This window comes from Camponotus floridanus, unplaced genomic scaffold (genome assembly GCF_003227725.1).
Source record: "Camponotus floridanus strain SB8 unplaced genomic scaffold, Cflo_v7.5 scaffold380, whole genome shotgun sequence".
Classification (NCBI taxonomy): domain Eukaryota; kingdom Metazoa; phylum Arthropoda; class Insecta; order Hymenoptera; family Formicidae; genus Camponotus; species Camponotus floridanus.
Genome location: NW_020229526.1, coordinates 56,809 through 72,367, shown reverse-complemented (window position 1 = coordinate 72,367; position 15,559 = coordinate 56,809). Strand labels below are relative to the sequence as shown.

The 15,559-nt window shown below is 27.0% G+C and overlaps 1 protein-coding gene across 2 annotated transcripts; it reads right to left on the bottom strand.

Annotated features, from left to right (window-relative positions):
• Nucleotides 1-1,337: 1,337 nt before the first annotated feature.
• Nucleotides 1,338-14,672, bottom strand: LOC112638833 (aminopeptidase N-like). 2 transcript variants are annotated; one of them, XM_025411219.1, is made up of 9 exons: nt 14,549-14,672; nt 8,994-9,075; nt 7,416-7,753; nt 6,710-6,990; nt 3,750-3,943; nt 3,199-3,546; nt 3,043-3,112; nt 2,789-2,893; nt 1,338-1,555 (listed from the first exon to the last, which is right to left on the bottom strand). In XM_025411219.1, the coding sequence occupies exons 1-9, from the start codon at nt 14,667-14,669 to the stop codon at nt 1,415-1,417; spliced, it is 1,680 nt and encodes a 559-aa protein (XP_025267004.1). In that variant the 5' UTR covers nt 14,670-14,672; the 3' UTR covers nt 1,338-1,414. The 2 variants fall into 2 exon arrangements, with proteins under 2 accessions (XP_025267004.1, XP_025267005.1); XM_025411220.1 differs by lacking the exon at nt 2,789-2,893.
• Between the last annotated feature and the right edge of the window lie 887 nt (nt 14,673-15,559).

Genomic DNA, 15,559 nt, shown 5'->3' with positions numbered 1-15,559 from the left:
TATACTATACTATAGAATTAAATATGTAAATTTAATGAATTACTATTATATAATCATTATATGTATACTTTGGATAATTTTTCATGTAATTTGTATTGGATAATTTTTCATGTAATTTGTAAGAATGTATTCATGATATTTCTTAATTATTAATAATATTAATATTAAATAGATAGAGAGATGAATTGTAGTTTAATATTACTGGCAATAACGAAAGAAATATTACTGAGATATTACTGATTGAAATAGTCAAAATTATTAACTGATTCTTTCAATAAAATGTCACTGATTTACAGTGCTGTACTTATAACTGCTATAATCAGTGACTATTTACTGTTTTTCAGTGATAATAGACTGATTTACTTTTAGACAGTGCTTTATTCAATAATACTATTAAATATATTATTATGGTAAGAAAAAGACGTCAAAATATGGTACATTTTATGATGTCAAAATGCGGTACATATCAGGACATCAAGAATCTGTGACATTAGATCGTCACTTTTACGTCACAAAAACGTCAATTCGTGACGTCAAGAATAGTCAGTGAATGACTAATTTGAAACGTCAAAATGACGTGTGCTTGTTACCTGAGTTAGTACTACAGGATTCCTTCGCGATAGTAAAAGAAAATAATTAATATAATCTTTATCGGAAAAAATCTTACGAAAACATAATCGATGTTGTATGATCCTTTTTTATTAGATTTAAATAGGCTTTGATAAATTATGAACTCCCAGGGCAAGAGAGAAATTTTAAAAGTTTAGGTTTAAATTTTTCTTTTCCCAGATGATATACTCCCCACCAAGGAGAATCTTCATTGCTAAGAGAATAGTACAATACTTTTAAACCTTGAGAGTATGTCCATTCTTTTCACCATGGCAAAAGCCTACGAGATTTAACAAAAAAAAATTCTAATATAAAACAACACGACAAGAAAGTAGCGAATAAGAGCCACCGTGGATGGTAATGCGTAAATTTTAATTGTTCGCGATAATTTAAACGAGCACGAGATGTATGCATATGTTTCACTTGGTGCATTTACCAAGATATAGATTCTCATTTTTGAGAATTCTATAAACCCTCTTTACCCTCCTGAAGAGATGTAGACAAGAAAAATATTGGGGCGATATTTAATTATATATTTAATTATAATATAACATAATTTAATTATAATTATCTATATATTATGAATATAATTTACACTTTCCTTTACTTCATGTTAATAAGGAAATATAAACATCAATGAATTGCAGACCAAAATGAATCCATGTAAATGCACGTGTATTTAATTATATATTATTAACGTACATAAGCATAAATAATAAATAAAAACTATAAACATTATAAAAAGCTATTTGTCAAAAAGATATATAGATGTATTTGCGTCACAATTGTTACTTCTATCAAACGGTTATTGTTGATATTTGACAAAATTTTGAAAGTAATTCTGTTGACTTTTGATTTCGAAAAAGCGCATTTGTAATTTGCTTACAATATTTGAAGTATATGGCTGCATACATGTGAAATTTTCTGCTAATTCTGTAAAGCATGTCTAAAACAGATTATATCGGCAATAGTGTAAATAGCCAATAATTATTATAAAAATTATATTAAATATTATCTATTATGTGTGTATATATATATATATATATAATATTAATATATATATATATATTTAATATATATATATATAATATTATATATTATATATATTTAATATATATATATATATATATATATATATATATTTAATATATTTAATATATATATATATATATATTAAATACATACAATAATAATAATCTTAAATGTAATAGAAATAAATAATAATTATGGAATTATGAAAATTACAAATTTGCTGAAATGAGAATAAAATCATTCTTCTATTGTACGTACTGCGTGTTCTATTATATTATGTGCATAGTGTTGCACTATATTTTACTTAGCAACTTTCTTAATTACAAGGAGTACTTATAAATAATAGTTAGATAGTTACTTTGCAAGTAACTTTTAAGAAATAAAAATCAAAATTTAAAATTAGAAATTTTAAAAACAAAATAAAATTAGCAATTTATATGAGCTGCAGCTCTCACAGAGATAACATCATTATAATATTATAATATTATAATTGTTACATCTAGCAAGAACATTAATCTTTTTAACTCATCCATCTTTATTAAATTTTTATTTTAGTAAACAAATGGCTCGTGTAATATTAAAGTATGCAAATCACATTACGTAATATTTTCTCAATTATATTGAAAAACATTTAAATTTATTTAATTAAGGGTGGGTTGTTCCAACGTCGAGTAAATTTAATCTTGTTGGTAATTATATCTTCGTCTCTTTCAGATAAGTTCTGAAAAAAGAGATGGAGATAGAGTTACCAATGAGATTAAATTTACCCGACGTTGGAACAACCCATCCTAAGAGCTGAACATCTAGAATAATTAAGATTTAAATCTAAAACTTGTAAATTTTCTTTTTAAAATTTATAATTCGATTTTCACTAAAATTTCCAAGTAAAGAAATTCTCTTTCTCTTTTGCTTTCGCTCGCTCGCTCATTCGTTCTCACTTTCTCAATCATTAAAAATTGCATGTTTCCAAAATAATATATTTTTGGAAATTAGAAATAAATATATGCTTATTTTATAAAAAAATTAAATTACATTAATTTTTGCTTGTTATTTTAGGACACTGTGACATTAATATATTCTGTATGAAAACAGAACAATCAATGATTAATAAACGAAATATTAGTATAATAATGTTCATAAAATTTACCTCTACTTTCATATTTCTTTCATTCAAAAAACGCGATAACTTCTTACATTCATTTAATTTAACTTGCATTCCATTAAAAAATTTATCTGTTAAGAAGTCGTTTATCTAAAACAAATTATTTTGATGATATTAAACAGCAATATTTGATGTCGCATCATGGTTATTTATTTTACACACACACACGCGCGCGCGCGCGCGCACACACGCACACGCACACGCACACACATATATATATAAGCACATGCAATTTTTACCTTTTGGAGTTGATCTGTGGAATACACATGATTAATAATTACAGTAAATGTTGCATACTCGCTGATTTGTCTATAACAGTAAAATAATAAGTTTATTGATACACACATAAATTGTTGAATGATAGATATATATTTACGGAGAGAAAATTGTATTACTTAGGTTTTATATTCTTAAGATTGTGTAATATGAAATCGAGTACTGCAGGAGTCCTTGCATGCTTCGCGATAGTAAAAAGAAAATAATTAATATAATCTTTATCGGAAAAATCTTTTAAAAATATAATCGATGGTGCACTATCATGTTTTATTAGATTTAAATAGGGTATGATAAATGTTGAATCCTCAGGGCAAGACAGATATTTTAAAAATTTAGTTTTAAATTTTTCTTTTCCCAGACGATATACTTTCCACCAAGGTGAATCCTTCATACTTTCATTGCTAAGAGGATAGTGCAATATTTTTAAACCTTGACAATATGTCCATTCTTTCCACCATGGCAAAAGCCTATGAGATTTAACAAAAAACAAATTCTCATATAAAAGTTTTGCACATATTAATCTTATATTTTGATTAAATAATTTAACAAATTATGATTTTATAACATAATCTAATAAAGTTAAATTTTGACCGAATAATGTAACAAACATTGCACATGTATCTACAAAACATTTAAATTAAAATAATCGGAAATATACAAAAAAAAATACGTGTTCTTTTCTGGATTCTCGAGATGTGAAATTAAGTTATGTTGGGCTGTTTCTATGCATATGCGACCATCAAGATTACATGCCCATTTCGCAGCCTCCATTCTCAAACTCTTTGTAAGATCGTGTTCATTAGAATCAAGTTCATTGTATTTAAGTGAATCAAGCAACTTGTTTAGTAAGATTAGCACTTTCACCTAAATATATAAATATATATATACATATATATATATATATATATATATATATGTACATATATATGTATTTATATGTATTTAAACAAGTATTGAGAAAAGCTCTCTTAAATTTTAACAATAAATAGAAAGGTCATAGGCGATAGAGAGCATGTAAATAATTAGATAATCAAGATTAAAATAGAAAAATCATAATTTAATAAAGCAAATTAAGTACGATAAACATACAAAAATTAAAGATAAGAATATACATAAGGTACGAACGTTTCTGGCTCTCGCTTTGAGCCTTCTTCAGCGCAATAATAATAACCAACAGAAATTAATATAAAAACTAATAAATCATAAATATAATAAGGTATTGAATAACATATAAATAATGATAAAATCGCAACGTTAATAGACGCTTATCGAAGTAATGGATCTTCATGGTAAAAAATAGAAACCTTATTGTGCAAGTGTAATTGGTGTAGAACAGAACACTTGTCGCATCCAAGTTTTCACCATAGGAATCTTGACCGTATTATCAAAATCCTTTTAGACAATTGCTATTCCTTGAGCTTCATATTTGAAGTCATAAGCCAACGACTTAGATTTTTGTTTATGAATCGTGATCGCGGTGATCTTGGGACATTGAAAGATTCTTCCACGTTTTTCACAGTCCCATACTTGCCAAACTTCACTGAGCGGTTTAGAAGCGTCACAAAGAACTTGGACATCAAACTTTCCTATACCCGCCTAAATAAATTAAACAAGTTCATTAAAGTACATAAAGACTACATTCCCTCTAACCAAAAAACCAATGTAGTTTATAAAATTAATTGTTCGGTTTGTGACGCTTCATATATTGGCCAAACTTCGAGAATGCTAAAGACGAGAATATCGGAGCATAGATCGCAACTTAATAGAAATTATACTACTCGCTCTGTCGTTACAAATCATAGGCTACAATACGATCATGATTTTTGTTGGAACGACGTTAAAATTCTGGATGAAGCTCCTTTTTACAATAGAAGATTAATTTCTGAAATGCTTTACATCAAGAGACAAAAGAATGGTTTAAATTTACAGACAGACACAGAAAATTTACCGTCTTTATATCATGATATTATAAACAAGCTACCGAAAATTTGAATGTCATGTTCGGGTATATATATCAGCCTTCTCATCGGCATTTCTAACAGTAACTGTTTCTCACGTTGAACCTTATTGTTTCTCTCCATCTTTCGTATTATCGTTGAACAGTCTCTTTGTAAGTATTTATATTGTCACACAGTATATTATATGAATTGTTTAAAATACCGGATCATGCCATTTTCAGGCTGCATTTGGTACTGTTGTCGAGTTTCTGTTCTACACCAATTACACTTGCACAATAAGGTTTCTATTTTTTACCATGAAGATCCATTACTTCGTCTATTAACGTTGCGCCGATTGCGATTTTATCATTATTTATATGTTACTCAATACCTTATTATATTTATGATTTATTAGTTTTTATATTAATTTCTGTTGGTTATTATTATTGCGCTGAAGAAGGCTCAAAGCGAGAGCCAGAAACGTTCGTACCTTATGTATATTCTTATCTTTAATTTTTGTATGTTTATCGTACTTAATTTGCTTTATTAAATTATGATTTTTCTATTTTAATCTTGATTATCTAATTATTTACATGCTCTCTATCGCCTATGACCTTTCTATTTATTGTTTATATGTATTTATATTGTTACTTGATATAAATTTTATATTTTTCGATTCTTGCATTATACTTTGTTATATAGAAAGATATCTTGCGTAATTGTATTTTACATATTAAGATGGTTTATATATTCAAAACATTCTGTCTTTGTAAACAGCTCTGAATTCATTTCACATAAAGATATCTATCTTATATAGCTATACTTATATATACGTATTTATACAAATTTGTTTACACAAATTTGAATTTTTCTTGCGTGCACATTCACACATGCTTAATACATATTCATATTACAAAATATACATACAGAAGTGAATGCATGCATATATTGTAAACATGTAGACATTATATCTATTGTATAAATGTAGACATTATATCTATTGTATAATATAATTTAATAATTTGTTAATTCTTTTGTGTATTAAACACATAGATAATTAATATATATATATGTGTCCTACTAACTTTCTATCTTAAAATTAATGATATTTAAATCGTCATTTTAAATATTATGCTGTGATTAAAAATGATAACAATTTTCCAACTTTTCTCCCTTTTCCTCTCGAATTTCTTATAATATTAGTACATACACTATTCGAATGTTAATTTACAAATATACTTATCTTTCATCTAAAATATGTATATTTAAACCTTTTTATCTAATCAAATTTTTTCTAATTACATGTACAGTACCCGTCAAAAATATATCATCTTTTTTAAGGATAATTTAATTCAAAGTGTATATATGTATTTAATTAATTTTTCTTAAGTAGCTGTGTTCATTATTGAATGAAAAGTCTATTGTTAAATAATCTATATTATACCTACTATTGAAACATGTGACTAGATAAAAATATATACACTTTGAATTAAGTTATTCATTTTGAGTTAAATTATTCTCAAAAAACATAAAGGTGATATGTTTTTGGCCTATACTGTATTTTATTGTATGTATCTTTTTGACAAGCACTTAATAATTATTGTTATAAATGCATACAATATTAATATGTGCAATAAGTAATATGTTTTAGTATGTTGGAGACATCACTGTTGTTTATAATTTGTGTTATTACCTTGATTTTAATATATATTCTTTCCTGAAATAGAAAGATATTGGACAGATATTCTAAAGCTTTAAACATAGGATACCATGCCACGTAGTCTGTTTCTTGTGATAGATATTTTGCAATATTCCAGAATACAGTGGAATTAAGTTGGTTTGTTATCATTAAGTGGAAAGCGTCATCGATAATTTGAGCACGATTCAAAACATGTATTTCCCTATAATTTGTAGAATTTAGATAACTTGCCATTCTTCGCCAGTTCTCGATATCGTAATTGACTCGATAATATCCTGCCGAAAATAAATAAATTGTATATAAATATATATATATATATATATATATATATATATATATACATAATTCTTTCAAATGGTTTATCAGTACAAGTATCTGTTTATACTTTTGTACTTAAACTTTTGTACATTAATAGAGATCAAAAATATATCATAAAGTGAACATAAATGGAAATGCAATTTGTATATTATATTAGGTATAAAATCATTTTGCATGAAAATTGAATATTTCTAATAATTGTGCGTATGTATGTATATATATGCATGTATATATAATGTATGTATGTATATATAATGTATAATAAATGTAATGTATATAATACATAATATAATGAATAACACTTTTAATAATGTAAATCTTTCTCTCCAATGTGTGTGTATGATAAACACTATAAAATGCAATAAATTTATTGCAAACTTACCAGTTTGTTCTGGATTATATACCATAAAGTTATCCGGTCCTATATTATGAATGTTGTAGTTATTTCTCAACTTATCCGATGTAGATATGAAATCATCCGCCGACTTATTTAAATTTGATATCAACCTTTTTATCGGTTTAGTATAATAATAATAAACTTTATAATCTCGTACTATTTCCATTACAATATAATATGTTCGCTTTATTGGAGACGTGAGCAGCGTAGTGATTAGTTGCTTTATACGAGTTAAATCGTATATAGATATTTGAATGTCTACATCCGAAAGGGTTCGAATTCTATTCTTCATAATTTCATCAAAATAGTTAAAAGTTGGCTTGCTAAAGTTACAAAATTTATACAAAATTTAGTGATGTGTTAACGAAAGATATTATAAGCAAATGTATATCTATATATATATATATATATATATATATATATATATATATTATATTATATTATATATATATATATATATATATATATATATATATATAAAGATGCATTTTTAAAAAAAAATGTTTCATACAAAAGTTATATGGTTTTATGTGGCGCATTACACAGTAACATTATTATGACCTCGAATAGCGTTGTCAAGATTATGTGAAGGTCAGCTTCAATTTTTTAAATAGAACCCCCTATTTTTCATTGCATATTCTTGTAGCTTACCTCGAGAGGTAAGCTCCAAAACTATAATAAATTATTTTTCCATAAAGTACTTTTCGAATTATGAAACTTGAAATCATTTCTTAATTTTACATAAATCATAAAATATCTTGTAAAATATTCATTTTTCAATTATCTTAATACTTTTATGCACAAAATAATGAGAAGAATCAATTGGTGTAAAGAAAACATACAGTTGCTTTTAAGAAAAAATATGGAATAGTTAATTGAAAATAAGCTACAAGAATATGCAATGAAAAATAGGGGATTCTATTTAAAAAATTGAAGCTGACCTTCACATAACCTTGACAACGCTATTCGAGATCATAATAATGTTGCTGTGTAATGCACCACATAAAACCCTATAATTATTGTATGAAACAGTTTTTCCTAAAATGCGTATTTTTCGAAATATTAAGGGGTATCCAGACTTTTTTCTAACCCTGTCTATATATATATATATATATATATATATATATATATATACACACACACACATACATACATACATTAATTATATACATATATGTATATATATATATATATATATATATATATATATATAATTATCACAATATAAAATTGTTAATTATATATTATGTTTAATTTAATTAAATATATAATTAATTACATAATTAATCATATGATTTATAGTTTTTATATGAATTTGATGCTACAGTTTAAATTATAATTTAAAAGGAATGGTCAAACTTGATTACTTTTAAAAAATAAGTGTATATGTAAGTTGAAAATATATCTTGAATATTTAATAACATTGAAGGTAAAAAGAATTGTAAATGGTAATAATAAAGATAATAAAGTATGAAAGAAATAATGTAAGTTTAAATAAAAATAAAATAAATAAATTTAATTTAAATGAAAATAGTAATTATAGTAGTATGGTGTATTACTTACTTGTCCTTTACATATATACGAATACTCTGCCAAAATATCTCTTCAGTAATCATTTCTTGTAATATACGCAATACACTGTAAACTATAATTTACATCAGAATAAGAATAAGATAAAGTTATAGTAAATAATAATTAATAATTATAATAAAAGTGCATAAAACGTTACACATCACCGATTTTAACATCATTTGAATATGTCATAGAGGAAGATTTCCTGAGTAATTCCGCGCAAAAAAGTAAATGAGAGGCGACATTGGTTTAAAAGATATAACAAGTTAAAGTATAACAATTTTAATACTTTTCTTAAGCAAATTGATATTAAACACATTAATTATAAACTAATATGATATTAAAAGCATTATGTATGAGGTTTTGCTTACATTCTACTAATTTACAATAAGATGCTCTTTGTACTATATAATGTAATCCAAACAAAATTTTATATTTAAAAAAATATGTTTGCATTATGTTGTACATTCTGGAAGTAGATCCTGCCGTAAGGAATGAGGGGGAGGGAGATGGAACTCATTGTGTCCACGAAGTGTATTTTGTAAGACAAAGCGAAGTTCATTCTACATCTAATCTTTATCCTCGCTGAGAGTTTCGTCTACGCAGGATGTCTCATTTTCCAGTGATATATCTCGTAAATCAATAATTTTAGAGAAAAATGTTTCAGACAAAAGTTAATTGATTCGAAGGAAAACATAAGATGGTGCTATTTGACTTTGGATAATTGTTTGAAGATCACATGAAGGTTACCTTTAATTTTTTAATTTTTTAAATAAATGCCCATTTTTATTGCTTAGTCTTATAACTTATCTCAAGAGCTTTTCAAAACGCTATAAAAAAGTAATTTTTTATTGAGTGATTTTCGAATTGATCTATAAAATATCTAGTAAAATATTCATTTCTCAATTTCTTTATCATAATACTTTTATGTACAAAATAATGAGACGAATCAATTCATCTAAAGAAAACACATAGTTGTGTCTAAGAAAAATATGTAATTTGCAATTAACAATTACATATTCTTTTTTTAAAACAACTATGATCAAGAGACACGGTAATGTCTCGCGCCAAGTTCATGCGAAGCATTGCGCGGCACTCCGTGTATCTATACGCGAGTCGGACAGTTGAAAATAATTTAGATTATCGGATTTCAATAACGACTGAACGGATCGAATTCTTACTAACCTTAATCGATAGAGCGAGTTTGAATTGTATAAAGAAAGTATCTTTATTTTTGCGCTGCGTGATCTATTAACGGAGATATCATAATGCAAAGTCGAAATATGAAAATTTTCAATTAAGAAACGTCTTTATCATCATCATGGTCGTCATCAACGCACATGTACACAACACATAGAAAGAGAAAACGTCCTTTTCCTACTCTCGACAGAAGATTGCGCTAGCGACGCTTTTCGATATTAATGACATATGTCATATGTGTCATTAGTGACATTTATCATTAACCACATTTTGAGTAGTGATAAAGTGCAAGTTATAAATAATAAATAATTAAATTATTAATTAAAAATTGGCAAAAGCCAGTACGGTATGATAATTGGAGCAAGGTAAATAAATATATCTATTTTACAAGCTAAATATAAATATATGTAATATATTAATTATATATACATATATATATATATATATATATATATAATGTAATATTATATATACTTATTCTATATATATTTTTATATAATTTGCTTATACAGGGTGACCCATTTTAACTTAGGCAGCCAAATAACTCGAAAAATAAGCACACTACGAAAAAATGGTTAGAATCAAAATTTCGTCCTTTCGAGGGGGACGTACAATGACGTTAAAATCAGCCCCCCCATCCCTCCCCCTGGGCGGTGAGGGGGGGCAAGTTTGAAATCTTAAATGGAACCCCCTATTTTTCATTGCATATTCTTGTAGCTTATCTCGAGAGCTTTCCAAAACACTATAATTAAGTACCTTTTTATTAAGTACTTTTTGAGTTATAAGGCTTGAAATAATTTCTTAATTTTACATAAACCATAAAATATCTAGTAAACCATTCATTTTTCGATTATCTTACCTTCATACTTTTATGTACAAAATAATGAGAGGAATCAATTGGTGTAAAGAAAACACATAGTTGTTTCTAAGAAAAAATATGTAATTTGCAATTAACAATTCCATATTTTTTCTTAAAAACAACTGTAAGTTTTCTTTACACCAATTGATTCCTCTCATTATTTTGTACATAAAAGTATGAAGGTAAGATAATCGAAAAATGAATGGTTTACTAGATATTTTATGGTTTATGTAAAATTAAAAAATGATTTCAAGCCTCATAACTCAAAAAGTACTTAATAAAAAGGTACTTAATTATAGTGTTTTAGAAAGCTCTCGAGATAAGCTACAAGAATATGCAATGAAAAATAGGGGGTTCCATTTAAGATTTCAAACTTGCCCCCCCTCACCGCCCAGGGGGAGGGGTGGTGGGGCTGATTTTAACGTCATTGTACGTCCCTCTCGAAATGACGAAATTTTGATTGTAACCATTTTTTCGTAGTGTGCTTATTTTTCGAGTTATTTGGCTGCCTAAGTTAAAATGGGTCACCCTGTATATTAAAAGAGTATACATATATATATATATACACGGTGGGCCATTTTAATCGATGCACTCGAATATCTCGAAAACAGCACTCTTCAGAAAGAAATGTTTCAAACAAAAATTGTAGGGTGTGAAGGGGGACATAAGATGGTAGCATTGGTTTGACCTTGGAAAGTCATTTGAAGGTCACATAAAAGTCACCTTCAATTTCTTAAATTGAACCCACTATTTTTCATTACATATTCTTGTAGCTTATCTCGAGAGCTTTCCAAAACACTACAGACAAATGTTTTTTCATTAAGTACTTTTTGAGTTATAAGGCTTCAAAGTTTGCAGTACTTCGATATAAAATGCAAAATATCTTGTAAAATATTTAGTTTTCGGTAGTCTTACCCTAATACTTTTATGCACAGGATAATGAGACAAAACTATTGGTGCAAAGAAAACGTATGATTGTTTATAATAAAAAATGTGTAATTTGCAATGCACTTTTTGTTATAAACAATCATGCGTTTTCTTTGCACCAATAGTTTTGTTTCATTATCCTGTGCATAAAAGTATTAGGGTAAGACTACCGAAAACTAAATATTTTACGAGATATTTTGCATTTTATATCGAAGTACTGCAAACTTTGAAGCCTTATAACTCAAAAAGTACTTAATGAAAAAACATTTGTCTGTAGTGTTTTGGAAAGCTCTCGAGATAAGCTACAAGAATATGTAATGAAAAATAGTGGGTTCAATTTAAGAAATTGAAGGTGACTTTTATGTGACCTTCAAATGACTTTCCAAGGTCAAACCAATGCTACCATCTTATGTCCCCCTTCACACCCTACAATTTTTGTTTGAAACATTTCTTTCTGAAGAGTGCTGTTTTCGAGATATTCGAGTGCATCGATTAAAATGGCCTACCCTGTATATACAGGGTGTTGAAAAATTAAGTGCCATAAATTTGTGTGATGAAAGAAGAAATCAATATAAGCATTTTAAGTATAGGAACCGTGGGTCGGCGACGCTTAGTTACGGCGTGACAAGGGTTTAATTAAATTGTCACAATGTCTGCAATAATTTTATTCGGTTAATTTTAGATGTTTATAATAAACATCTAAAATCTCGATTTCTACTTCTGGGGTGCAATGAAAAATATGATTTATTCCGAACCGGTTGAATCCGAGGAGGATCTGGTCGCTCGTATCGTTGTGGCGTCTGAAACTATCCGACAAACTCCTGGAATATTCCAAAGAACGCGGGAATCATTGCTCCGTCGTTCTGATTTTTGTCGGAACGTTGGCGGTCGTAATTTCGAACATTTATTATAAACATCTAAAATTAACCGAATAAAATCATTGTATTGCAGACATTGTGACAATTTAATTAAACCCTTGTCACGCCGTAACTAAGTGTCGCCGACCCACGGTTCCTATACTTAAAATGCTTATATTGATTCCTTCTTTCATCACACAAATTTATGGCACTTAATTTTTCAACACCCTGTATATTATAATATATATATATATATATATATACATACTTTTTTAAATATAATATCTCTTAGCAAATTAGATTAAAAAAAGAAGTGATATAATCCCCAAAACTTACCTTTTTAAAAAAAAGGTAAAAAAAAGGGCGCCAAGTCATGTACTAATTGTATCCAACTGTCATATTGTCTACAAAAATAGTGATATAAAAAAATTGCGCCAACTAGAATAAAAATTTGTACAAAATAAATAGTAAAAAAATTTTAATTAAAAAAACTTGGCGCTGCCAATAAAATTGGCATATATTCCAATTAAATATATGTTAACAGCAAATATAAGTGCTGGACATTTATTATTAATTCTCTTAAGATCTTCTGGATTTGTAAATTTAGACTTTTAAGCTGAACAATATATTAATAAAATTGGCAGCGCCAAGTTTTTTTAATTAAAATTTTTTTATTATTATCTTGTACAAATTTTTATTCTTAGTTGGCATAATTTTTTATATCACTATTTTTGTAGACAATATGACAGTTGGATACAATTAATGCATAAACTTGGCGCCCTTTTTTACCTTTTTTAAAAAGGTAAGTTTTTGGGAATTATTTTTCTTTACATCAATTGATTCGTCTCATTATTTTGTACATAGAAGTATTAAGGTTAGATAATCGAAAAATGAATATTTTACTAGATATTTTATAGCTGTGTAAAATTAAGACATAACTTGAAAAGTACTCAATGAAAAATTCTTTATTATAGCGTTTTGAAAAGCTCTCGAGGTAGTCTACATATGTAATAAGTAATAAAAGATATGTAATAAAATATGAGAATATGTTATAAAAAAAGTAAAGATTTTTATTAAAAAATCATTAATGACCTTGACCTGACTTTGACAAGGTCAAGTTCATATTTTCTTCATGTGTACCCCTTCAAGCTACGCAACTTTCGTTCGAAAAATTTTTCAATAAAATCATTGGTTCGCGAGATAATCGACTGTATCACGTATAAAGAAACATCTTGTACATGTAATATATTTTATATATAATTTTATATACTACAGATTCATTACGTATGTATATATGTGTGCATGTGTATAATGAAGAGATTATACAGGGTGTCAAGACCCGTTTTTGTAGTCCCGAAGTGTGCAGGTAGATTGGCTCAAATTAAAAGGTACTATACTATTTGCGACATTTGCAATAATTAACGAAAAATTAATTAAAGAAGATCGCCAATGCGTGTGGTTAGAAGTGCTGGCGGTGAAGACGGTCTCACTTTAACATAATAGCGACACGCGGCGAAACGGAGATTGGGGAGGGAGGAGCGATGAGTGTGTAGGCGCGCGGCGAAGGCTCTTCCCCTCCCCAATCACTGCTGTTTCTGACACCCTGTATATAAAATTAAAATTTTTATCAGTTATTCTATTTGTTTTTTAAGAATTTATTTTCAAAAATTACTCATAATCAATTTTTATTTATATTATCATACCTTTAATGTAACTGTAATGTTCAAAAAAAATGTTGAATGATGTATTATAAAGTGATGTATTATATTCAGTATCGAAATGAAGGGATTCTTGTTGAATTTGTACCACAAACAAGTCCATCATCCGGATACTGGAAGAGTCTATAGAAATAGTTTAAATGTATTTACTTATTAATATTATATTTAACACACAAAGCAATATTCATTAGAGCTGTTATTTTCTACGTATATGTAAAAAAATCTTTATACTTTTATACTCTTAAAATATAGAATAAATAATTTAAAAATATAATATAAATAACAAAAATGATTACTCGATATATAATTTTAAAATTAATTTTTTAAAATTATTAAAATATATTATATAGCTAAATTATCTTATTACACAATTCTATATGTATACATATATTATGTGGAATCTGAATGATAATTTTCTTTTTTTATATTTAATAATTTTAAAGTCGGACAAATGTAATATAGTGACTTTGACACACCCAACACAAATAACGAAAACAAAAAATGTAAAATATTTTAAATTGTATTATCTAATGTTTGTAACATTTACTTGAAAAATTAGCATTATTAAAAAAATTCACTTTACTTTGTAAATATAAAATTTTCGCTTATATATTCTGATTTTATAAAAAAAATTACACGCTATAATGGTAAAATATTTACTTTATAATGGTAAATATTTACTTTTTACACAGCCATCCCCCATACTTGACATATATTGTCAGGGTCACTGCACTGATAAGTATCCAAAAGATTTTAGGATTGCTCGTTGTTTATATAAAAAATTTTTTAATATGTTTTATTTCTTTATAACTTTCAATATAAAAGGTCTATTATTGTACATAGTGTCCAAATTCGGTAACCTTATAAAACTTCTTTTGTTTATAATTTTTTAATAAACACACGAGCGACGCCAAAAATTGTTTGGATGTTATTCAGGGCAGTAACCTTGACAATATATGTCAAGATCGAGTCATTTGAGGGTGGTTGTGTAAAGAT